We start from the raw sequence: 27,666 nt of genomic DNA on the forward strand, positions 1-27,666 counted from the left end.
CCATAGGTAGTAAATGAACATGTATTTTTGTAGAAGTTGCACCATTGAAATTTAACATACATCTTCTAAAAATTAAATGTGCTTCTTTTGTGGATATTATTTTTCATTTATTCTATTTTTTTTCCTTTCATAAGGGATCTGAGCTAAGCAGCTGTAAAGTACTGTTGCTGTGTTATACAGTACAGCCTGGAAAAGCAACTGAATATGAGGAAATTACCTCAATCTTTATATTTTTGTCTATGGCAATTTCTGAAATAAGTAACTGCAGTCCAGGCCAGAACATAAGTGTTTTGGCTTTTTTTATCTCTTTTCTTTTTATTTTGAAAAGAAATTTGTTTAAATTTAAGCATTATTTAAAGTAATTATTCCCCCCAACACTTTGGATTTAATTTCAGTCACAAAACCCTGATCCAAAAAGTCAGACTCACTGTTTGCATCTTTAAATTTATTCTTAGCAGAGCATTATTGTTAGTATTTTTTTCACAATCTTCAACAGTTTCTCCTGTCATTTTGAAAACAAGATTTTTCTGTGAGTCATTGTAATAAATTATTTCATCAAAGTTCTCTGTAAAAAATTAAAGATAGTATTAGTTGCTTAACTAAAGTTGCTATAATAATACAATATTTAATATATTATTACAATTTACAGCTTTTTTTCTTTTTTTTTTTTTTTTTCTGACAGGACCACATAGCCCTCTTTTCAACGCTAAGAATCATAGGACATTCCATATTGTTAAAAAACACTGATGCCAGTTTAGCCCATTTCAAATAAAATCCAGTCCTTAACTCTGAAGAAAGAAAATAAAAACAAATAACAAAGAAAAGAAAAAAGAAACAAAGATTAAACACACTTAGATAAATCTATTTTTAACATGAGCTTTCTGTCATACAATTTGGAAGGAACAGAAGAGTAGAATAATTTTAATTGCAAATCTTTTAACAGAAACATATAATTTGTAGCTGCATAGTTCAATCTGAATCTTTAAAAGGCCAAAAGTCTGGTTTTCAACAAAACAAAGGAAAGCAAACAAGTGAAACCAAGCAGCTTCTGAAGAACTACATAAATAAATTGTCATCAAGGGTTACTTTAAAAAACCCAAAATTATCAGAATTTTTAAATTTCATTTTCACTTGTGGGAGTGAAAATATTATAAATTTTTTTCAGTCTTTCTCCTTGTATTTATAATCCTGTGTAAGTTTTTGCATATTCAAACCCTGAATGAAACTTGTTAGAGTTCAGAAAAAGAAAGGTCTATCAAATCAAAGCTCAAAGCTTTGGCTCAACATGACTTTTGCATAGAGCTGCAGCTAATTTGACCAAACCCTTGGACAAACATTGGGAACATTTCAATCTTTCAGCTGATCACATGTTTATTTATCTTATCCATGTGAGTTTATCTGTGCTCAAAGGGACCTTGGACTTTTCAAATCCTCCCCGAAGTCAGTGGAAGGACTTGCTCTGAAACTGGCAGATTTTGATCCATGGCATTAATCCTAGTTCCATCTAAATGAAAAGCATGAGTCCCATTGAATTCAGTGGACCTATGGACTAATGATGAATAGGAAATGATGTGGAAACATCTCTGTGCAGATGAAAAAATAATTTTATTTCATTAATTTTTTTGTGTTTTGTTTTCATTATTTTGTTCTGTTTCTTATTCTACATGCATAGGAAATATGAAATAGGAGAATTTTACCTCTTATCAAATGCATTTAATTTTTCAGTGGGCTACCAAGGCAAAATTATGTCCTACTTCAGACTGGTGACACTGTCAGAGAAAGGGAAATGTGGAGGAAAGAAAGGGGAAAGACAATTCTTTTTTCTTTTGCCCTTGTTTTTACTGGCTTTCTACAAAACTATCAACAACTAGTCACTATTTTCTTATGATATCTTCCAACTTATGTAGCTGCTCTGCCTTTTTTCAGAGTTTTTCTAGAAAACTGCATAGCAGCTTGCAATTGTTAAGTGCCACTGCCACATAGGAACTTGGTCTTGTAAAGTGCTAGGTGCCCTTCATCATCAAATGAAACAAGTGGAACTGAGCACACTTGAATTCCTGTGGAAATTATAATGAAGACTGTCAAAATTACATAATGCTACCAGATAATCTATCAACATTCCTCAGAGGAGGAAAAGAACATCTCTCTCCTATATGTGTGTAGTAACCAGAATTTGTACATTTGTACTAGACCAATTTTTAGTTCATTGATTTGTGTCCACTGGAGAAACACTAGAAAAGAAAGAAATTAGTTTTTCTTTCTCATTTAATAAGAGTAGTCTGCTGATTAGAGAAGGACTGATCTGCATTCACAGAAAACTCATTCACTGTGTTCTAGACGGTATCATGTTGCCACTTCATCCTACACTGCATTTCAGGCAAAAAAGCTGGTGGAGGAGCCTGTCTAGTAAAAAACTTTCAGAAATGTGAATTCCAGACATAGGAACTTCCTAGATCCTCTAAGAATGACCCCAAGAGAACAGGAGTAAAATAGGGCTATCCCATTCTATGTAGAGCACTTGCTTAGATAGTACCTTCCTCAGGAGATTCTTGGTTTGTATCACCAAATCCTACTGTGTATTATGCTTCATCCACCTTAATTCAGAGTTGCATATTTGCCACTTATAAGACACATAAAATTTTGGTGCTGCAATGCTCAATGTTGTCCTGACTAAAAATACATTCAAATACATTCAAATACATCATGTAGTGATCTCTGAAAATGAATCCCTCTGCTGCCTGATTTATCCCTTTGACAGAAAGTACCCTTCTTCCATCTTCAATTTCCCCACTGCTAAAGACTCCATGGAAAGGTTTGTATGTCTTTGTTACAGTTGTCCCAGCTGGCATTCTAGTCTTCATCCAGGTGTCCTTCATTTTCCACTGGGGTGGGACATCACATCTTCTTTTATCTTGTCCTACCATGTACAATAAGTCCTGGTAAAATCATACAAGGGCGGCAGCTGGGTGGAGTGTCTTAACTACTGCAGAGAGATTTGACAAAGACTGGTTGATAAAACCCTTCTGCTGAGATAGCTCTCAGTGTGAAAATAACAAAAAGGTCTAGAGATCTATGCAGCTGGCTTACTCAGAGGGCTGGTTCCAAAGCATGCTTATTATGTTTATCCTATTTCAGCTGTTTGGGGTGCTCGGTGCACATGTAGCATTTAAAGCATAGTAGTGTTTCCTCTGACCTGTGTAATGACTCTCTGACTGAGGCTGAAGATGCAAGCAGGCCAAGCACATGCTCCTCAGAAGAGGAAACTGAGTCACTTCATGTGTGTCCAAGAGATGAACACAGTGAGAGAGAGGGAGAGCCGAGAGTTTGGACTGAAATGCTGAAGCAGAGGCAGCACTTTGAGTGCAGACTATCCCTTAGGACTCATGACTGAGATGTCCTGTGTCCCCAACAGCCACTGGAACTGCTGGGATGAGGTCTGTGCTGGGATCTTCCTGTGTAAGTCAATGACTTGAAGAAGAAGTTCAGAAAAATAACTAAACTCATAGGAGACAGTATGTGGAAAGAATAGCCAAACATGTCCCTTTTGCCCAAATTATTTACTTTTTTATTATAAAATCTATTTCTACATCTGAAATTCTACCTGGAAATTCACACTCCATAGTAAGGAATATAAATACAGCAATTTTGCTCTATTTTTTATTAGGTCTTATCCTTTGGCATTTTTGTTCTACAGTATGCTGTATTTGAAATAATTGTAGAGAACATATATTTTTCTCTCTCTTTTTTGATATAGGTCTATCTCTATATAGATCTACACCTACATATGAATATTTTTTTCTTTTTTTTAGTCTCAACTGTATTTTGAAGAATTATAGATGTTTCTTGGATAGATTTTCTAAGTTGGCCAAGACTTTTTTTTTTCCAGAATGACAATAGTTCTCTCTCTCTCCTTTTCCCTCCTATCTCAAGCTTGTTAACATTTGAAAAAATGCTGTTAAGTATAGGACACCTAGAGGTGTTCAGTAATGTAATTTCTCAGGGTTGCTGTAGGAAATATTGGCAAATTATATCCCTCAGTTGAGATGGTTTGTGATCCAGTCCTATTTCTCATAAAAACACCTAGGTTTAATGAGAATTATCATACTCAGAACTAGACATATTATTTTCCCAAGCTTTTCTGAAAGACTGCTGACAGCTGCTGAAAAATGACAAAGTCTCTTTTTACCTCACAAAGCTATTTAATTTCTTCTCCACAAAGACAAATTTTCTGCTACTTTGTCCTCCACACTTGTAGTTAAATTTGGAAGCCACTCCTTCACCAAACTAATACGAGTAGACAGTAATAATAAAAAAGGACCATTCACCATTAATATGCTTTTGCCAATCTCTTATCAAGACTTGGCTAGGGCTGAACCCAGAGATCTTTTGCTTATGCACTATTCCCATGAACAATTCCTGAGTAAAGATTATGGGATAGCAAATTGAGACATATGTGCTACCATGAATTTTTTGTGGGTGCATGCCTTTACCTGTACCAAGGCTCACTGAACTCAGCATGGCTCTGAGCCCAGCTGGAAGCCTGCCTGAGCAGGGCTTATCATGGGGCTGTGGCACTGATAAGACATGCTGTGAAAGCTGAAGTAAGAACCAGGCACCTTCACAGACCCCTTGCTTAAGTGACTCTTCATGTGTATCGTGAGTTTTCCTAAAAACTAGGTCTACTCCACAAATGAGTTTTGCTTGTGCTTTGGATAGTCACTCAAGCCAGTTTTCACTGCGTAAATTGGTGTGCATGTGCTACCTTCAGCTCTCATGGTTGGCAGGTATCTTCTGTGCAGAGAGGCAATGCTTGCAAAAAGGACGTTCATTATCATAAATACAGAGAGAGCAGAAGACAATGCTTTGTCCCTCACTCTTTAATAGAAGAGTATAACTATATAAGCTGAGAGTCACAGCGTGTATCAGATGACACCTGGTCTCTGCTCTTTGAAATACATCTCTCATTCTTTTACTCTTTCTTCTTTAATCATGCAGAATAAAATTATTTTTATCTCTCAAGGAGAAATATCTTTGTGTTGTTTGTAACTACTGTTCATCAGATTCTTTGGCAGCTGATGGCTTGGTTTCATCATTTATAGAACTAAAACTTCATCCTAACATTTTGTTGGTTTTTTTGTCTTTAAATTATGGTGTGGAGAAGCACAGCCTTCACCTGCTATATTAAAAAAAAAAAAAGAAAAAAGATACTGTCTCTTTAATGAAAGAAAAGCAACAATATACTGTATTACTGAATGCAAATGCAATAAAGAATAACATATAGCTCTGGTTATGTTATATGACATTTGGCTTAGCAGTATTAACATATTGCACAAAATCTGCATTTTCCCTATTGCAGAAAATAAGACGATAAAAGACATGGGAAATTAATTTCTTCCATATGATCATAAAATAAATATTATTTTTTTTTCTTTTTCTTCTCTTCAGTCATTTGCAGTAAGATTTTAGTGTTACTTCTTTGTTAAGCCAGGTCTTTATCATGTATGTATTAGGCATACAGTACAAGGAGAAATGGAACAAGATGGCAGTTATAGCAGTGGCAAGATGCAAATTTATTCTGAAAAAAAGTAATATGTGCACAATATCAAGCATGCTTAAGTTTGTGCCAGGAAAACTTTTACGAATGAAGAATGGATGGGATGGAATTTTGCATCATACATGATTACATGTTGCTTAACTTCATAGAAGAGTCTTTGTCTACTCCTGATGTCCCAGGTACCACCAAGAGAAGCTTCTTACCACACTGCTAGAGTGAAAATGGCAACAGATACCCCAGCAGTATTCAACTGCAACATGACTCTTTGTTTCAGAAATTAAAGAAATAGACCTCAAAAAGATGACAGAGAAAATTCACAGACCATTGAACTGCAGGCACTAACTCCAGGTAGGGAGAGTGGGATGAATTTATTACATCTTATATTTGCAATTGAAAGTCTGTAATTGTTTTCTGCTTCATTTTCCCCAAGTTTAATTAGGCTACATTATGTATGTGATGTTGTTGTCACTGTTTTTCCTCCTGTCTCTCTCATATTGTATGACACATGACTGAGTGTAGCCAAGCAGTGAAGAGTCATTTTTCACTGACACCACTTGAAAACATTTTTATAGAAAAATAAGGGATGAAGAATGAAAAAGAGCAGAAAAGAAGAAATAAAATACTTTAAAGATAGATCTCTACATTAATTCATCATGAAGCAAAAGAGAAATAAAAAAGAAATCTTCTTCAGGTGCTAATTCAATCGAGATGAACCAGACCAGGTACGGTATTGGTACAGTGTAAAAATAGATGACAGTGAGTAATGGTGTGAACAAAAAACCATGAGAAACATCACAGGAATGGATGTTGGATGGCCTTTGCACAGCAGAGGTAGATAAAGGTTATAACAAACTGTTTACTGACCATGTACACTTACTAGAATTAAGAGGTCAGTTGAACAAGAGCTCACCTAGTAAGAGCTTTCTCAGTAGTGTGACTTATCAGCTGTTGTACAGTACCAGAGCACTGCCCAGTTATTGCTCCATCACTTTTCAGTAACATTTCTGTCCTTCAAAAGTCTACATTCTACCATTAGTTAAGGCTTTTTCTTTTGCATTTCTACATTTTCCCCCAATTTTGCATCATTTCACTGCAATTAATACATGTGCCTCTAAAAGAAAAGAAAATAAATAAAAAAGCACCATGTTTTATTGAACAAAATATAGCATGTGCAAGGAAGGGAAGGGAAGAATTATAGAAACAAACCAGTGCTGAAGAATTTTGCATTAGCTGGTGCTTTTTGTTGTTGTCGTATTTGCACAGATCGTTTTAGGCTCTTCAGTCCAGGTTGTAGCAAAACACTATCAAAACAAATACTCTTGCAAAATGTTTGAGCTTCGCAGCTTAACATGTGCATCTTGAACCGCTTAAGCAGCATGGTTATCTTCTTTTTGTTTTTCTCCAGAATTTAACAGACCGTAAATTGTATACAAAAACGCATTATGCACCAGTGATTAAATGTTCTTACAACATTAATATTTATCAAGGGGTATTTCATAGCTAGAAAGTAGGTAACTATATTTTATTTCCTAAGAGAACATTTTCTATAGTTTTCCTTCATTTCCCAGCTACACAGCAAACATCTCTAAAGTGCACTTCCCAAGTGTAGTTAGAGAATAGGAAGGAATGTAAAGTTTTTAAAAACAGCCCTTATTAACTTTTCCTTCCATTGATTCTACTGTAAACTCTAAAAAGCCTTTTTAAAAAGCAAATTCTCATACACTCAGCAGGTGAAATGTTCCCACAAAAAATAAAAGTAAACAAATTCAAAACCACCCCGAACAATGAAAAACCAGCATATTACAATCTTTTCTCTTGACTACTCATATCCTAGTATATATTTACTGTTTTTATTGCACATTTATGAAAACGGTTGTCCTATATATTTAAAAAAAAATAGTTTCTTTATCTGTGCTAACACATTCTTGTGCATCCTTATTAAACTAGTTACTTTCAACAACATGTAGGTAATAGAAAAACAATGGAATCAAACCAAGGAGATAAATTGTAGATGTTAATAGACTTCTTGTGTAATTCAGTTGCAAAAAAAAGAGTTGAATTTTGGAAGTTCTTGGCTCCCATTTTCTATGGAAATCTGCTGGTTATGTGACAGCAGGAGAACTCAAAACATGATTCACAATGAATGTCAATCCTTCACCTCCAATATGAAGGCTCCTCAACTATTCAACTTGCTGAGCATAACTGGTTTTACTTAACATATCTAGAAAAGGCTGCTCCTGTTCAACTGACCAGTGAGAAAGGACTGGACTTCTTCAAAACGGGTATTGGAGCAACAGTTTGTTATATATTTCTTTATACTTTTTAACTGTCCGATCCCACCTTGTAAGGAGAGCACTTGTTTGTTCAGCTAAAAGGAACCCCCTTCATGCTCCTTTAGGGTTTGCTCAGTCAACTGTTTTGTGCAACAGTGGCAGAGGCACACTGGAATTGTGTACCCATTCATTGTGATTACACAGACAGAAGCAAATGTATGTTGTCTGTGATGGTAGATGGGAAAGGGAAAGGAGATGAATGGTTCCCATGGATAAGAGGACAGTAAGGTTTGTTTGGGGTTCTTTTCGTGGTTGCTTTTTTTTTTCTTTTCTTTTTCTTATTCTTTTCTCTTTTTTGGTTAAATTTTGTTTTGATGTTCTTTTTGTGGGTTTTTGTTGGGGTGTTTTGTGGGCTTTTTCGGGTTTTTTTGGCTTATTTGGTTTTTTTTCTGTTTTTTTCTTTTTTTTTTCCTGTTTTTTTCCTTTTTTTTTTTTTTCTTTTTTGCTATGTCATGAAATCATAGCAGTCATTCCTCTAATAGAAACTGACAGGACATAAAAGACAGAACTATCAGATGAACACACACAATGACTAGAAATATATTGACAGAGAAAAGACTTAATTTAGCTTTGAGAAACTGTCCCAAAAATAAAATCCTGTATTAACAAGTGCAAAAAACAAACAAAAAAAAAGAAACTCCAAACATTAAAACACAGTGTATAAAATGGTGTGAGAAAGTTAAGTCACCAAACAGCCTTTTAGTCAATAAAAAGCTGCATTTATGTGTCCTTGTTGTTTAGGTAGCGGCCCATTCTTTTCATTTTACCCAAAAGGTCATTCAAGAAGAGCTCTGAGGGTAAAGCACTCAGTCCTTGCTATTTTTGACTGTAGTAATTTGGGCCTGTTGTGTTTCTATCATGTAAGATGAATCCTTTCTTTTATTCCTCATTGGTTGAATTATCTTCCAAAGCTGTTATGCTTCCAAATCCCAGTCCTGTTGAGTTCTGTGCTGCTGAGACTGTAAGTACTGTATGTAAGAGAATTAATACAAGAACACACAGTTTAAGTCTGCTGTTACACAGTCTTGATGCTGATGAAACTGTGAGCGATGTCCTGTGACACATTGTTGAGCCACTTGTTTTTATAGTCCCTTTGGGTTGATGATCTGATAATAGTCCCCATCTGACATCACAGCATTCTGGTTCTGCATTGGTTGGATAGTTTTCATAGAGCCCTGTAGGGTAAACACAAAAGAAAAATAAATACCAGGCACAAGGATTGGCAGAAGTAGCTTGAAGGAACAGCTGACATTTAGTCTAATCTGTCGAATCCATATCTCTGGGTGAGACTGAGGCCCTCAGAAGTCCTGTAACTCTGTATAATTATAGATGTTGAAGGAATATGCGTCATCTAACAGGAAGCAGCACCAAAAGGTCATTCAGCAGTATGACACTGAGCATGACTGTGTAAAGAAGCAACATTAAAAAGCAATTGATATTTGTGATAAGGGTGTTTGAATTCTTCCTTTTTGGGAAGTAACAAACAATGATGAAGTAAGAACTAATTAACCGAGATGTTTCCACAAAATTTGTACTTCAAAATTCTTCTTTCAGTATGTGACCACATAAAGACAGACATTAAATAACAAATAATGATGCACTGATGATATTGGCTATTTTAATTTTCAAACCTATGTAAATTAAGCTGTATCACAAGACCAGCTTCCAAACAGAGCTGTTCAGAACCTATTTGTTTATCCTAACTCATCTGAGTTCTTCCAGCTGGATATTGCCTTCAACATATCCCAGAGGTGAAAAAAAAATCTGTCCTTGCCACACAATGAAGTTTCTGATTATATAGATAGGCCATTTTTGCCTTTGAATTTTATTGAGTTCAAATAATCTGATTATGACTTTTTGAACACTAAGAGGAACTGTATCTTTTTGGAAATTCTCAGTGTTGTCTGCATTACTATACAGCAGATTAACATAACCAGAGTGTTCTGTTTGCTTCTCACATACCTTTTCCTCTGATAAATTAAAATAAACAAATTTGGCTATTTAACTAGTGTTCAAATTCAAGAATGTCTAACATAATGGACAAACATCTTTTCTCTGTTTAAATTGATCTTAGATTAAATTCTGCAGTAAATAATATACTCTGTGGTAGAACTAGGTTTTTCTAGGAAAAAAAAATCTATCTGTGATGAGATATTAGGATAGTGATTTTGAAAGCAGCTTTATTTTTTAGAACAATAATTACATTTTCTCCAAAATATCACAACAACAATATTACTTTCAAAAAGGAAATTAAGGTGTAACATTCTGAGGTCCAGGCACCAGATTTCTTGCACTTTGCGAATAACCTGTAAAGAAAAGCAGTATACCTTAAAATATGATAAACCTGAATGCTTTGGTTCCTACTTCCATAAACAAAAAATGTGTTAGGTATGCTAAGAATGTTAAGATGCCTAGGTTGACAGATTTTTACATAGCTGACACAATTTTCTACTAAGCTATATCTGAGTCCAAATAAAGTTGCATTTGTTTTTGGATTTAACCAAATTTTTAAAGATACAGGAAGGAAAGTAACTTGTTTCATGTTCTGTAAATTCAGAGTTTATCCTATGCTAAACCTGACCAATTTTTCCATTTCTGCAGTCAGAAACTTAATGCAGCATTCCAAAGGTTGAAAATCATTAATTCTCACTCTAGATCATGGCTGAAAGAATCATTTTTTAAAAAAGAAATTCTACTGTGTTTGGGAACTTCTGGACAATTGTTCATTCAATGTGTAATAAAACAGTCTTATTTTCTGAGACCCATCTTTTGTGCATAAGTCTGTTTTTAAACATTGCCACATACAGGCAATGCCTCCCAAAGCAGGGAATTATGATTTGTTCTGTGAACTGCAGCAGCTCAAATGATTAGTAGTAATTGAAGAGACACAGAGAATGGTTAATGCTTTGATTCCACTGAGGCTTGTTTACTTTTCAAACTATGTTTTCTGACTTTCTTGTTACTGGAAAACCCAGACTTCCTTTGAAATCAAAGCTATGTATATAAGTTGGCAATCAAAAGGTATTTAAATAGTTCATATGCACTTACTGAATTATAAATAAATTGATGACAGCTCTATATTCAAAGATGAATTGAACATGTTCCTTAATGTAAAATTGCATTTCCTCTTTATTTCAATTCAGCAATTGAATTTAGGTTTTGAATTTGCAGTTACATATTAAATAAACAATTAACTACAGAGCCTCTATTCATATGACAGTGTAGAAGATTTAGATACATTCAGTAAAACTTTTTGTACTGAACACAATACGTGTTCTTCACCACATACTAGTTTGTAGCCACAAATATAAGCTTTTGCCCCTTGGACTAATTGGAATTAATTAGTCCACCTGTTAAGTCAGAGGTTTGCAAATGCGTGACTTAACTAGAAATCCAGGTAAGCTGGCTACATCTCCTAGGAAAATCAAGGAGGAAAACCCAGTTTGTTCTTTTATCGAAATATTGATAGAATCATAGAATGGCTTAGGTTGGAGGGCACCTTAAAGATCATCTAGTTTCAACCTCCCTGCTGTGTGCAGGGACATCTTTCACCAGGTTGCTCAAAGCCCCACCCAACCTGGCCTTGAACACTTCCAGGGATGTGGACTCCACAGCTTCTCTAGGCAACATGTTTTAGTTCCTCATCACTCTCACAGTAAAGAATTTCTTCCTATAATTCCTTCCTAATATTTAATCTAAAGCTACTCTTTCAGTTTGAAACAATTCCCCCTTGTCCTATCACCACTCACTATTTAAAAAAAGTCTTCATCCTTCTTGCAGGCTCACTTCAAGTACTGGAAGGCCACAGTAAGAGCAGCCAAAGCCTTTTATTTTCCAGAGTGAAAAATCACAGTTCTCTTAGTCTTTCCTCATAGGAAAAGTGCTCCATTCCTTTGATCATTTTGTCCCTCCTCCGCGCTTGTTTCAATAGATTGATGTCCTTCCTGTGCTGAGGACCCCAGAGCTGGATGCAGTGTTCCAGGTGAGGCATCACCAGAGCAAAGTAGAGGGGCAGTGTCACCTCCTTTGCCTTGCAGGGCAGCCCAGGACGTTTGGCTTTCTGAGCTGTGAGTGCACATTGCTGGATCATGTCCAGCCTCTCATCCACCGGAGCTACCAAGTCCTTCTGGGCAAGGCTGCTCTTGACCTGTTCATCCCCAGCCAGTTTTTACCTCAGGGGTTGCCTCGACCTAAGCACCTTGTGCTTGGTCTTGTTAAACCTAATGGGATTCCCATGGCCCACTTCTTGAGCTTGCCTAGGTCCCTCTGGATGGCATCCCATCCTTCAGTGTCAACCACTCCACTCATCTGCAAATTTACAAAGGGGGAACTTGATCTCTTCATTGAGAAAGATATTAGATAACACTTCATTGTAGAAGACCGCTCAGTTGGTCAGGCAAGACTGGCCCTTGTTGAAGCCATATTGACTGCCTCAAACCACTTCCCTGTTCTCCATGTGCCTTGGCACAGCTTCTAGCACAGGATCTGTTCCATGATCTTCCCAGCCACAGTCATGAGTCTGATGGGTTTGTAGTTTACAGCCTCTTCCTTGACCTATCAACTCTTGCCCTTTTTCAAGATGGGTTCAATGTTGCCCATGTTTCAGCCACCTGGAACTTGACTTGATTGCTATGACTTTTCAAATATCATGGACTGTGGCTTAGCAACTACATCAGCCAATTCCCTTGGGTCGCTGGGGATGTAACTCATTAGGTCTCACAGACTTGTGTACATTCAAGTTCCTCAGGAGAGCGTGAACCTGATCTTTACTTACAGTAGGAGGGGTTTTAGATCTAGTCCACATCCTGCTGTCAGTCCAGTTAAAAGAATAGGAAGAGAGATTGCCATTCAAGACTGAGGCAAAACTGTTGTTGAGTACCTCAGCCTCCTCCTCATCCATTGTTCAGTTTTCCAACCATGTTTATGGGGATACGCCTTCTTTGGCCTTCCTTTCCTTGTTAATATATGTATAGAATCCCTTTTTATTCATTCTTTGCATGCCTTTACAAGTTCAGTTCCAGCTTCCTCTTGACCTTCCTTGCCCTATCCCTACATAATCTGATTTCATCTCTATGCTTTTCCAGGGTTACCTGTCCTTGCTTCCACTGCCTGTGCATTTGCTTCTCTCCCTTTTGTTTGACTGGTATTTTTGTTTAAATATTAAATACATAGGTATAAGAAATAAAAACGATATCTGTACCCACCAAACTATCAAGACTTCCCCCTTCCTCACTTGTCTTTATAGTAGTTTGTAGACATCATTATTTTATATTAATTGGATGTTTGGTAACTCTGTTTCTGAGGCTGACCAGTCAGCTGTTAATGGCTTGACTTAAATTTTTTAAAGTGCTTTTTGCTTAAAATTCTCAGTTTTGTGTCTTCATTACTCGACTTTTCCCAGCACTCAGCTATATTCCACCAACAGAAAACTTAGTCCATACAGAGGTACTTGGACCTTTATTATAATCAAGGATATAGAATTTTCCAAGAGACTTTTTGATTCCAAATCATTCTCCAGACAGATGCACTATCACTCACAAAGGTCATACAAAAGCTCTCTCTTTTTTTTGTAATCAGATAGGTTTTTTTCCACATGAAAATAACATTTTGGTGATCAGCACAGAAGTTACATCTGTAGGGACTGCATGTTACTAATGCTGATGCAAGTATTAAGGTTACTGGTTCCACTGAGATTGTTAATGGAGACATGAGAGAGAAATCCTGTAAGTCCTGCCTAGCTGAATCAGACTGAAAGAAAAAGGAGTGACAGCATGAATACCATATTCACTTTATAGAATGTGCCTTGGGGGAAAAGCAACAAAGCCAAAAAAAGTTCTTACACAAAAATTGAAATCACAAAGACATGGTCTGCTGATCAGCTAGAACACCCTCTAACTCAGAGACTGCTGTGGTTTCTGCCTGAGCAGTTGCAGGAAACAGCCTGTAAAAGCAGTGGTTGCATTCCTATGACTCTCCTCAGCACTGTCAGGATGTCTGACACTTGTGGCTGAATTTGAATCTGCAGCAGGTGGTCTGACTTGGCTTCTTGGTTTATTTGTAGATAAAGAGTTATGGAGCAATAATATTCTGCATTATGGGACACTAGTCTGGTTGATATATGTGTTGTCATTGCTGGAAAATTATTTGGGAAGCCAGAGAAACAAATCAGATCTTATGATATGTTATGCTTTTTCCTCTTTTGCTTTCTTTAGAACCCTAACCAGTGTTCATTTTTCACATAGATTCCTGATTATTTTTGAGAGGTATATGAAGCTTCTTGTGCTTGAAGAAAAGACCTTGAAACAAGATAAGTGGATGTATTATACCAGCAGTTTTGAATACTCCATTTTATTGTGACACCCAAAGTAAATAGTGTCTGCCAAGAGTGATCCATCCAGCACTGACATCATTGTATCAGTGAATGCCAGCACTCTGCATGGCATTTCTGTTTCTGAGGAATTATTTCTGAGATTTCAGTATTAACATTTTCCAACTGCGGAAGAGAAGAGAACACATTAGATATAATATGACTAGATTTCACTGCTTTCGTACAACTGATCTGGAAGCCAGAACTTTTTGATCTTATCCAGATGGTCTTCTCAATTTCTAAATTGCTGTGTCTGTGACACATCATGATGATTAGACATGCATTTTATACCTTTCACATTACAAAAAAATGAAACAAGATTATGCGTAGAAGAATATTGAAGATAAATAAATTATTCTTATTCAAACAGATTATTCTTAAACTGGCGATTAAGACTGTTCAGCTCTTTTGAAAAGGTTAACTTCTACTACTCAATTCCAATTGTCAGAGGAGATCTGGGTTGGAGATATGTGTTGTTGTGTTTTAAAATATTTTTATTACAATATGTTGGTTATTATTTCACATAGTAAACTCATGAACATTTTCTTATGTGTATGTGCCCATGTCCAATAAGAATTCATAGCGTTTCTTCATTATATATGTATTTCTTCCCTAAATTATGCATAGGGCTAATTTCCTGCTGCTGGTGGGCATAAATCAGTGTTACTCCTCTAAAACTGAGCTGCTGCAAGTCAGAAAGATGAGTAAATAGCTGACTCTCAAAACTACATAATGAAGATTTTTACCTCTACACCTTTGAGATACAGGAAGACTCGCTTCTAGTTTTAGTTTTATATGTAGTATCTTTGACCAAAAGAATGTACTATTGTGATATGATAGGAAAGGGTTATACATATCTAAGTGCTGTGTCACCATAGAAAGTTTAAGGATATCAATAAGTAAATTGTCTGGGTCATTATTATAGGAGAAGAAAATTTACAGCTAATAAACCTATTATGATATGGGACCTCATTCATGGGAAAGCCCCATACTCAAGACTAGAAGAACACTAGATTCAAAAAGATGAGCTATTTAGTTGATAGATTTTGCTGAAAAAACCATGTCAAATTTTCCCAGTAAGCAGATCCATGGCTAGTATTGATTTAAACCATGCTTATCAAATATAAAAGGGATTTATCGTGCTGTCTGTGTTAGCTTAATATTTTGATATTTTAGGACCTATTAAGAGGTGCAGACAGGAGGTAAATTACACATTATTATAAGACATTTTTAGAGAAAGAATTTGGATCAAATATATGGGTTTTTTGAATTTGCCAAGAACAACATAAAGCAGATTGAATTCAGAGTGATTTTCTCTTCTTGAATTGTTCTACGAAATAGATTGTATTCCTTTCTATATATTACATTTTCTCAAGGAAATTGCTTTTCAAATTTCACTGAAATCAGGGCATCTGTTTTGAAAGAGACACACTATAGCCAAACCTGTTGGTGAAACCCAGTCACACGTCTGCCCCTTGAGAGGAAGCTGCAGTTCACAGAATTTCTTCTAATACTTTTGCTGAGCTTTGCTAGTCATCAAACTTCTACAGATTATGAGAATTCTCTGTAATAATTCTCACTATGTCTTTAGAAACATTATTGTGTGCTATGAAGCATGACTGACAGTGCTATTTCCAGTGAAATCTTTACTCTAAAGGAGGTGGAGTTTCCACGTGTTACTTTGCATGGATCACATAAACATATGTTACTGTTATTTGCCAAAAATTGGTTCACACTGTGTTCCAAACAACTGAGACGTTAATCAGAACACAAAATTAGGAGTCTAAATTAATATGAACTGAAAGATATTAGTGATTTAAAGTACCTGAATCACCTGTCTACTTACCTCTTCTCTCCCTTTACTTTCTCCTTCTGTAGGAGTAAGTATCACAAGTCTGTTCAACACTTTCTGAAAAGTATCACAAATCTGTTCAACACAGGAGAATAGACAAATTTGATTCTCCTCTTAATGGCAGAAGACACATTCTGATGACACTGCCCTTAGGAAGTACTAATTTCGGAACAAGTAATGCAGCACATCAATAAAATGCTAATTTTGGAACAAGTAATGCAGCACATCTCTGCCTTGTTGCTACTCACTCCATTCTCTTCCTTTCCTTCAAAGAGGAACTCTCCTTCTCCATTAAATGCCATGACATCTATTGTACAGATAAAGAGACTGAGTATGTGGCTGGGATTTCTGGCCTGAGACTTGATGCTGGGTGATGGCCCTGTTATGCCACAGGGCCCAAAGGGACCTGTCATTTCAAAGAAAGCCTTTAGGACACAATTAGCCCTAAGTCTGCACTCTAAATTGGTCCAGACTTGGCACATGGACAGCAGTTTCTCCAAACAGTCAGAACAGGCTGTATTAACAAGTAATTTTTGTAAATATGAGAAGATCTGTACAATGAAGCAGCTGGTACTGAGTACCTATCTCATGTCAACCCTAAATGCCTCTGAAGGGATTTTTCCCCACTCTAGCTCTAGTCTAATTTTGTAGACCAGATGTGCATCAATGGTTGGCATAGGGTAGTATGGTGCTGTAGCCCATTTAGTTAAGGAAGAGATGACTACATTTACAACTGTTTTCTTAGAAGTTACAGGTAAAAAACTTGACCTGGAATTTTGCGGGACTAATTCACTGTAATTTTCCATGTACACCTGAAAACTATTGTTATCTCCCTCAAATGAGATTTTGGTTTGCATGGGCAGTTCTAGACAGCTGAGCTGTAAAGAGAAATATTGGATGAAACCACTGGAAACTTTACTCGTATGGATATGAACTCCAAAGGTCTAAACTGAAAGTAATCATTCAGTTTTAATGAATTTGAAAACCAGCAGGCTACAGCGCAGCACCTGATGGAAGGATCAACTTTTTTTCCTTCTATGTCCTGGAAGAAAGTGAGCAAGAAGGGAACACTAAATTCTTTCTACCTAACTGTATATTTCCACAATCAGAACCACACTCTGATTCTGATTGTTTTGATTAATCTCTCAAGTACTTTCACTTGCACTGCAGTTGTTCCACATCCTCACATGCATTTCTACAAAAGATGAGTTCTGGTGATGCAAAATGAGGGTAGCGTGCCTTGTCCCTTTTCTATTATAGGCTTTCTTTGGAGGTGATATAGTTAGACATTCTCAGGCTAGAACACTTGTTACTAACTAGATGAAGTCTTCAGGAATTTCCAATAACTTGTTATTAATCCATACTATAAACCACACTTTATTTTCTTTTAAACTTAATTACAAATATAACAACAACTGCAGTATTTATTGGGGAAAAATAGCCAGTTCTATGCTGTTTTCTCATCATGAGGACCTTCCAAGGAAGGGTCAAGCCCTTGTTATTATATCCTTTTACGGCCTCCAGGGTTTTTTTTTCAGACCCCAACACCACAAAAAATCCTGGCCTGAAAGAAAAAACAATAAAAAAAAATTTGTGGGTTCCCTGTTGTCCACCAGTGCTGCCATGCACTTATCTCCAGCAGATCTCTGAGCTCTGACTTACTGCTGTGGTAGGACAGGATTGAAAGGGGAGGTGGCAGCTCCCCCTGCCAGGGCACCTCCCAGCATGGGGTATGGAGACACACCAACCTCTACCTGTCTGCAACTGGAAAATTACAGGTAATGTTTTTGTGTTCATCCCAAGCTCTGGGCTGTAGTCAACACCAAATCAAATCAGCTATCCCTTGTATACCTTCTCTTGTTACTTGACATCTAAATATTAAATAAGAATACCTTTTTACCTTACTCTTTTGTGTTTTTCTAATGAAGAGACAGATCAACAATTAGAAATCTCAGAAGGTGTATACCAGACAGAAACACAAAAAGTGCAGTAGGAGATGTCCCTCAAGACATGGGTGACCTTCTTTCAGCTGTTTTTTCTTTGAAAGGATTTCAAGTTATCTATGACAAGCTATGCTGAGATAGAGTGTTTTGCCTGCTCTTGAGCTCACTGTCCTTTGCATGAAATAAATCTGTTTTCATTAAGCTGCAGAGAGGTATAATTCTTTATTCCTGTAGCAGATTAAAGTCTAATTTTTCATTGTTTAGTGGCAGGAAGCACTCTTACAGTGAGCTGCTGCTTAATAAGGGTGAAAATGGGACTGTATTCCAGACAGAGTTTGAATTGCTGCCTCATACCTGTCCTCAGCATCTTCCCTTGCACACAACTCTCTAGGGTCAGCATACTGACTCCTGTGGGTCTGTGAACACAAGCTCTGCTCTGCTGCTGCTGGGTTTGGCCTTGAAAGGACAAAAAGTTCAACCAAATATTTGTTAGTGGACAGCTGAGATGAGATTTAGGTCACCCTGATTTTAAGTGTCTGCAAGAAGACCCTGGTTTAACAGCAGCTACAGCAATAGAGCGCAGCCAGCAATGTGAGCAAGTCCTTGGTCAGGTGCAGGTGCCTGTTCAGGGTGAGTCAAATGGCTTTCAGCTCTACTGGCTACACCAAGACTGTAGGCAGAGCTTAGTCACAGAGTTCATGTGTAGATACCCTCATTTTTTTAATAATACCTGCAACAAAATGAGTTTAATCCTCCCCTAAAGCTGCTTTTTCATCCCAGACTCAGAGATGTCAGTAATCTTTTCAAAATCATCTATTTTGTGTGTTTTAGGAAGGAATTTGGATTATGAGTTATACTAGGAAAATGAAGAGATGGATGTGTACTTCCTATCAGATTTTCTGAAATACCTGCCAAGATGATTTTGTTTGCTGTTGGTTTGGTTTCTTGCCATTGTGTACATGTGTGTACATGCATATATGTGAACATACATATAGATTGTGAACTTGTGGTAAATAAAATTTTCCTCTCACTTCTACTATACTACCTTAAACTGGAAAATAATGCTCATTTTCTTACTGCATATACATATTGGAAGGTTATTAATTTTTAAAAAATGCATTGAAGTGCTAAGAACCTTAGTGATGATTCAAAATTGTAACTCAGCTCACTTTTCCTTATATTTTCTTTTGTATATGGATGGATATTGCTTGATTTTATGCAATAAATTTAATTTCCAAGGAAAAAAATCCAGTAAAGGCCTTGCTACCAGAATCACCTTAAATCTAAACACAGGGTACAAGGTGAAGTGAGTTGCCATAATCCTTATGCCTGCATCTAAGATGGTATATAACATTTATGGATTCTTATAATTGACTCTAGTTTTAAGTAGCTTACCTTAGACAACTTATTTACTATCAAGATTTCCAGTGGAGCCCTAATTAAGAGGTGAAGACAGTTTAATTTCTGATATTTGGATGAGCATGTTAAATGATCTAAGTGTTGAAACTTGATGTTGAAACGAATTTACTGGGAATAAGTTGCCTGAATATCTTCAAGATTCTCAGATGATAGTCTAGGCACCATAAGTCTGAAGACTTTATTGGTATAAACTGAAATTTTGTGTGGATAATCCCCATCCATTCCTGATAAAAGTATCTGTGGTACCTGAGATATACATTACCAATATCTTTTACAATTAAAAAATATTCATAAAATGTAACCAGACTCAATAGGAAAACAAACAAAAATCAAAGTTCTTCACAGGTGAACAACTGGTTCTTAAATTTCTTCACTAGTAAAAGATGTTTTCTTAAACACTTTCTGAGAGCTGCTGCACAATTTTGAATGCTGTGCTTCAGATTCTTGATTCATCTGGCATAAGAATGCAGGCAAACAAAGGTGAATATGCTAAAAACTGGATGCACCTTTTCTCTTTCTTTTTCTGAATATTGCATGACATGCAACCTCTGAGTATTGCATGACATGAAGTAAAATAAATCCTCCACCAAATTATTAAGTGTAAAAAATAAGCAGAATAATTTTTTTTCTAGAAATTTTGTTTTGTAAAGCTGATGACTGGCAGGCTATATCATAGCTGTGCATTACTAGATCTGAGCTCAAATCCTAGCACCTCCAAGAAATCTTTCTGATGTGGAATACCTTTAAGGTCTCAGAGTTACAGCTAAATCCATGACATTTAGACTTAAGAAAACAAGTGAAATTGGTTTTTCTGTACTATACCTGTACAGATGAAACTTGATAGTCCTCCATAGATGACATCATCATTGTCTGGTAATATAAAGGGACACCTCGTTTGAACCTCCAAACAGTATTGCTTGCAAGGAATTCTGTTGCTGCAGTGAAACTGTGTGACTTCAAAATACTGGGAACAGAGCCAGGCTTTGTAGACAGTCTGGAAAAAAGAGAAGAACCAGAAATATAGATGGATGACAATAGCACTGTCATTATTAGAAGAACATACTGTACTGCACACCTACATTAATGCTGCTTTTGGAAGAAAATTTTGAGAGAATATCACCTGGGTAAAATATGCTCTTAACTTTTGACTGTCCTCCCACTTCAGAAATGAAAATTCCAGCAAAGTCATTTAAAAGCAACAGTTATTTAGGACTGGGCTTATGCTATTTTATTATCTTAGTTTGTAAACAGTTATGTTTCTTAGATGTGACTTTTTATTAGACATGTGCATGCATGGAACACAGCTCTGTCCCTGCACCACCAAATCTCACCAAGTGAGATCCTAATCTCATTTGAAGCTGGACAAGGACAAATTTATAAAAGTGCCGGCAAGAAAGAGTTGAAAGCTGGGCTCAGGCCAAGCCTGTCTTTATACCATCTAGAGCTAAGCTATCAGGTTGCAATAGATGGTGCTGCTTCCCTTCAAATAAGACCTTATCCAGTCCACAGCATTAAAACACGCATTAGGGTACCTGAACACTGATAACTGCAGACTAGGGGATAAATCTGCCGCAGTGAAAACCTAAGTCTACATTTGGGTGCTAAAAGGAACACTTTAGAGATGTTCTTATCTGATGCTGCACGGCAGTGGCTGCAGGACTTGTGATTATTGCAATTATTGTCACAATTTAAACAGAGAAGTAATATACACGTGCTGATTTTAATTTTTGCTACCTTTTGTCTTCCAAACAACGATGTTTGTCATTCGTATTAAACTTTTTGGACATGGAAATGTTTAACGTAAAATTAGGTTAGACACCAGGCTACAAAAGTGATACAAAACCTCTGTGATTGAGTACAGAGAAATTTCCTTGTTCCCCATTTTATTTTCCACTTAACTGTTTTGGAGTACATTATTTACTATCTAGATACTTGCTATTTAGGTCGTTACATAACAAAAAAAAAATCCTTTTTTGTATTTTTTAATTATCTGAAAATCCTGGAAACTACTTTTCATTAAACATAGACTGAAAACCAATATAGTCAGCTCATCATTTCCATTCTTTCTAGGAATGATGTAATAGAAAAGGAAACTGCAGATCAAATTCCTAAGACGAGAAAGATTAAAAAAATGATGCCTGAAATGACCAATCTAGATGAGAGTTTGGTTTGATCTCAGTATGTTCCATCTCAGTGGTTATAATTTTATGAATAGTAGCCTAAATTGTATAATTAATATCAATGTAGTAGCCCCAGAATAACCAAACTTTTATTTTAGATTGTTTGCAACAGTGGCAGGTATGTGTTAAGTTTCTAGGTGATAAAATGAGGCCTTTATTACTAATCTATGGCTTGTGATTCTCTCTTTATAGCGGTTTTTGCCTACTGCATTCTGTGGAACATGTTTTTTTTTTCATTAAAAATTCATTTTTAATTGCTTACTAAGGTTTCTTATTCACAGTAAATGATTAATTATAAGGAAGACCAGGAAATGTGTGTACCTTTTGTTCATAAATAAACTTTTACTCAGAAAGTGGTTTTCCCATTGTCAATTACAGCACCACATTTCTGGTGCTTTAGTTGCTTTGCTGACATTTGCAACAATAAATCATAAAATCACAGAATATACTGAGTTGGAAAATATCAAGGATCATTGAGTTCAACTCTTGGCCCTGCTCAGGACTATCCCCAAAAGTCACACCATGTGCATTGTCCACACATTTCCTGAACTCTGTCAGGCTGGTGCTGTGACCACTTCCCTGGGGAGCCTGTTCCAGTTCTCAATGACTGTCTGGGTGAGGAACCTTTTCCTACCTAAACCTCCTCTGACACTGCTTCAGGCCATTCCCATGGCTCCTCTCACAGGTCACCACAGAGAAGAGATCAGTGCCTGCCCCTCCTCTTCCCCTCACAAGGAAATTGTGACTGCAATGAGGTTTCCCCTCAGTCTCCTCCAGGCAGAACAGACCAAGTGACTTCAGCTGCTCCTGACATGGCTTCTCCTCCACCATCTTTGTTGCCTTCCTTTGGATGCTATCTAATAACTTTATATCTTATGTTGTCATACCCAAAACTGCACTCAGGATTCAAGGTTAGGTGAAATACAGCAATAGTTTTTCTATTTTCAACTACTAATCATAGTCAATTGTTTGGGGGCAGGAATGCTGGGTCTGGTAACAGTTATACATTCAAAGAGGTTCTTTCCTGATCTTAGACCTGTTAATATGACATGCCCTCTTCATAAAATAGATCTAATAGAAGTAAGTCAGTTTATGACTCATATTTGAAAGTGTAAATCAGTTTTTAGGAAGTATATTGAACAGTCCACCATACATGGTAACAAGAAAATGAGCAAAACCATGTGTCTGCTGAAGCAAGACAGAAAATGTTTATTCAGGAGCAGAAGTAAATAATGCAATCGTGGGCTTCTATGAAGATTTTTGTGTATCCAATCTCCTTTCATACACATCATCTTCCTGCTCTGATTCACAAGTCCTCAGCTTTGTCTCAAAATTACTTTTGAATTGTCCATATTTCTAAAGAGTGCATGAGTATACCTGTTCCTGAAATCTGCTTCTCAGATGAATGCCTCCCACTCTGTATCCTTCCTTATTTTCTTTACCCTGCAGCTGATTTAAAGTTTTTCTATAGCCTATATTGACATTTTTAATATTCTGGTTGCCTTTTGCTCTGTTTTACCCAGTAAGGCTACATAGACTCCTAGACAAGGCACATTCATGGTGTCTATCTGTCAGTCCACTGCCTTCACACCTTTGGCCTGTGGTAATTTCTACATTTCCATAGAGTGCTCAGACATTGTCTGGAAAAAGGTGTGTGCCAAGAACTGCAGTAAGTAGTTTTGTCTTTTTCTGGAGAAAGGGGAAATGAGGTTGGTGTTCGTAGTTAAACTGTGCCGGTTTAGCTGGTAGACTAGAACGTGGTCTCTCTCTGCTCTCACTGCTACAGACATGATTTAAATACCGGCTTTCCTAACAAATATCCCAAATAATCCCTCCTACCTTTCCTGGACTTTCTAAGCACTTTCTAAGGTTTTACACAGACATCTTACTTTCATACTTAAATGTGTGTTACCCAGGAGGAAGTACAGAAGTGGGAGAATTGATCTCATATTTGTCCATATAACTCTGCTCAACAGCATTTGCATAAGTCCCATGACTAACCCAGTTGAGAAAGAAGACCCAGAGCAGTCCGAAAGTTTTTTTGTCTGTTTCAGGGACAATGAGAGGCGGCTTTTTAAGCTTTAGTAGAAGTCCGTAATCTGGAACTGAAATTTCTTGAAATTTCTTGAAATTTTCCTAATAATAAAGCAGATATTACAGCCTTTGATTGGCCAGTATTCCTTCTTTTCCCCAGGAAAATATAGATTTTTTTGGTTGGGAATTTTACTCTATCTCCTAGCAAGTCCAAAATACTGATTTTCAGAGACTTAAGACATGCATTATGTAACAAGGCATGAAACTGTCAGTGAAATGCACATTGGCCTGTATATTGAGCTTGGTGTTCAATTTACAAACTATGCTTCATATGACAGTCCTTTCTTTTTTAAAGAACATCAATAGCTAAACTCAAAGATTTATAAACACAATAAATGTGTTTATAAATAAGATACAATAGGTTTATAAAAAAGATACAATAAGGTGATTGAAACCTTTGATATATCATAGTTCCTAACAGATATCTGGCAAACTAATTTCAAAGAACAGAAAAACCCTCATGTTTTTCTGTTGGTTTTGTTTTAACTCTTTTTTAACAAGGGAAAGAACTAAGATGAACTAGATTATTAATGCATCATGGCAACCACATACATAGACTAAATACCTGAATAGATATAAATATCTCACCACTTTACCATCAACATAACTTTAGACACTCTGCATTTGAAAGACATCCAGTCCTGGCTATTAGATGAGACACTGTAATGCAAGATGGTAGTATCCCATGAGAATAAAGTAATCTTTTATGTACAGAATCATAGATATAAAATCTCAGAAGGATTTATTGGCAATTTTGCTCACCTAAATAAATTTAATTTACCTTACTTTGTACCTGGAGGAAAAAAAATAAGATTACATGTTTGAAAAAGTGCGCGAAGTGCTGGCTTTATATAACTATATACATATGTCTGAGTGCCTATCTAGAATGATCATCATCAAAGGCATCTTGGTAGTTTTAAATTATTAACAGTATTATGATAAAAACTTATTATCAATTGGGCAGAATAATTTATTATTTGGCATTCATTTTATTTCTACTGTACAAGTTTCAAGCAGAAAAAATATTTTATTACTTCAGTGACCAATAACCCTACACAAATATCCAGCTTCAGAAATTAGAAGAATTAAAGCATCACCAACAAACTAGACATTAAACTGCATCTACTTGTCAAATCATTAGAAATAATAAAAGGATTCAGAGTTAACAGGAAGAAAGCAAGAGTGTGTATGGAGAATTTTGAGAAACTGGAAGGACACATTTTGTGCTTTTTCTCTCAGGACATTAGGAAGAACACTTATTTTTGTCTGTGTGGAGACTGGCAGTCCCGGTATTTTTTTTTCAGATATTCAGTATCTCATATCACACACGAGGTGTCTGAGTTATTCTTTCTGCTCTTGAAAAGCAACCAGACAGAGTTCTTAGTTAATACTGTTGCATTAATCACCTAGAGAGGGACCGGGAGCGGCTGGCTCCCAGTGTGGACAGAATGGCTGGGTCGGCCCTGGTCAATATACTAGCAGACTTTCAATTGGCTGTGCAACTGCACAAAACTAATTTTGACAAGAAAAATTGCCTGCCCATGCTACTATGATTCCATGATTCTAAGATTCTCTTTGCTAAGACTGCAAAACCAATGGGAAGATGAAGCACCGTGTGTATATGCCCACAGTTTCCCTTCCTCCCAGTCTCATTCTCACTCACCCATACACACACAATACATGTGATTCTGGATAACCTGAGCTCTGACAAAACAGATTGAGCATGCAGCCTAAATCATCTGAGTCACACTGCAGGAGAGGTGTCAGTAGAACAAAATGGAAAAGCTCAATCAGTCTCATTCTCTACAAATGCCATTTCTTCCCGGTTTTCAAGAGATGAATTCAACTCACTTCTGCCCCTTCCCCTGTTGTTTCTGACTGCCATTTCCAGGAAGTACTTTAACCATTTTCCATAGAAAAGATTTTTTTTCCTCACTGAGGAAATGTTTGATGTTTTGGCTGGGCTATCACAATAATTGCACAAAAGGGAACTTAAAAATCATCAAATAGCTCTTACTGTGTAGATGTGGAGGATGGTGGGAGGAAAAGAAAGTAGGAAGAGAGAAGTCACAACAGAAATTCTCTCTCTCAAAATGGTAATTTTTTCTGAATCAAAATAAATTTTAACTGCTTTTAACTGATGCTTTGAGACCATATCCATTACTCATTGTGAAAATGAAGTCTTCAAAGAGAGCACAACTAAATTACTTCACATACCAATTTGGAAGGAAGAGGCCCCTTATGAACTTGAGAGGTGTTTTGATCAGTGACACTTTCATTGACACCAGGAAATTGTACCTTATTGGAATAAAGGTATTGCCTTCAGAAGGTGTGATATGATTTCAGCTCAACTTCTCTCAAAGTTAGTGAGTATTTTGAGGTAAATTCTGCAGTTCTTATGTGTACTCAGGAGTACCTCAGGTTATGACTGACTAATTAATTAATTTTTTGAAGAATATTCATGCAATAACCTGTTATGTAAGCTGAGCTTTTTCAGAAGAGCTGGATGGAGAAACAGCATTCATTTAAAAATGAATAGTGATGTGGCCTTCAGGTTTTGATACATTTTACCTTAGTGGTGCCTGGTACATGTTCACTCATTGACAGTGAATCAGCTGTGTATGGACTGTGAGATCTGTTTCCTGTCAGCTTCAGCTAGAGCATATGACTCTCTGAAACCCTAAAGATTCTAGTACAGAAGGTATTGCTTATATGCAGAGGGTGATGTCTATTTCACATGTCTAATATTTGCCTGACTCATAGACTTAGGGATTTTTGAACTATTTAAAGACATTATATGTGCATTTAAAGTTAGGCCATATGTTTAAATACCACGGTTAATTTTTTTGTTGTTGCTGTTGATCCTGATGTATTGTCTCTGTGGTATTCTGTGGCAGTACCACAGCCAATAATGTTGTGTCTTGTAGGGTCTTCAACATTTCAACATTTCTATGAAATATTAATAAAGTATCTGCTTCAGCCTAAATTGCTTTGCTTCATTTTAGCTTTCTTTTTTTAAAATTTTTTTATTATTCCACAATCTCAAAGTGTAGACATTAAGAACAGTAATAATACTTCATGTGTTGCCAATAACAGAGTTGGAGAAAAGCTACTGGCAAAGGCTAAAAAACCTTTCAAACCCTTACTTCCACAAATAAAGGTACTCACTCCTTCACTTAGAACAGTGCCTGAACACTGACCAGGCAAAAGATGAATCTATTAAACACTATATATAGGAAATAAGGGGATGAGTTTGCAATTATGGATTTTATGTAGCAATGAGGAACCTCAGAAGAGCACACCTATTTCTCCCAGTGATAAAAATTTTGCTGTAAAAGTCACTTCAAATATTATGAGCACTTTACAGCAGCAAAGCAATGCTACATCTGTGAAGTGGAACCTCTAAAATGTTTCTTTTACTTGGATCACCAGGGTACTATGTGCTGGTTTGAAAGACAGTTCATCTTCCTTAGGAAATACTTGGGTCAGTTCAGTGCCTGCTTTGTGCATTAGGACCTGAGATATCATGTTTTACAAGCACAGATGTCTGTTAGATCGTTTACAAGTGCATTTTATATAGACTGTGTAACCAAAATATAGAAGGCTAACTGGTACAAAACCTGATTAAGTTTGACAACAGTAGTGTTACAAATGTGGACTCCCCAAGGAACCTTGTCATTTCTGAGCATTAAGGGCAGTCTGACTTCAGGAAGACTGCATTTTGCATGTGTACTATGGGATAAAAATCAGCTTTTACAGAGAGCTTTCTACCCATGAGAGTTGCAGGAGTGCTGTTGGCATTTCTCTTTTGTTGGGCTGTGTTCCCAGTCCCATTCTGAGACTTTGGGCAGCCTCATGATAGGGCTGGCAAAGCACACAAATAATGCAGCAACAGTGACCAGATAAGAGGGAACAATACCCTCC

General features: G+C 36.6%; 1 protein-coding gene across 1 annotated transcript in view; it reads right to left on the reverse strand.

Moving 5' to 3' along the window:
• Positions 1-430: 430 nt before the first annotated feature.
• Positions 431-27,666, reverse strand: part of NALF1 (NALCN channel auxiliary factor 1) — a 443,769-nt gene continuing 416,533 nt past the window's right edge. The window contains exons 2-3 of the mRNA XM_071455204.1: positions 20,291-20,462; positions 431-9,062 (exon numbers count right to left, since the gene is read on the reverse strand). Coding sequence (XP_071311305.1) covers positions 8,767-9,062; positions 20,291-20,462 — 468 coding nt within the window. The 3' untranslated portion in view covers positions 431-8,766. The remainder of the gene's footprint in view (positions 9,063-20,290; positions 20,463-27,666) is intronic.

The sequence above is a fragment of the Agelaius tricolor genome, unplaced genomic scaffold, assembly GCF_023055355.1.
Source record: "Agelaius tricolor isolate 1412-34295 unplaced genomic scaffold, bAgeTri1.0.p SCAF_45, whole genome shotgun sequence".
Taxonomy (NCBI): Eukaryota; Metazoa; Chordata; class Aves; order Passeriformes; family Icteridae; genus Agelaius; species Agelaius tricolor.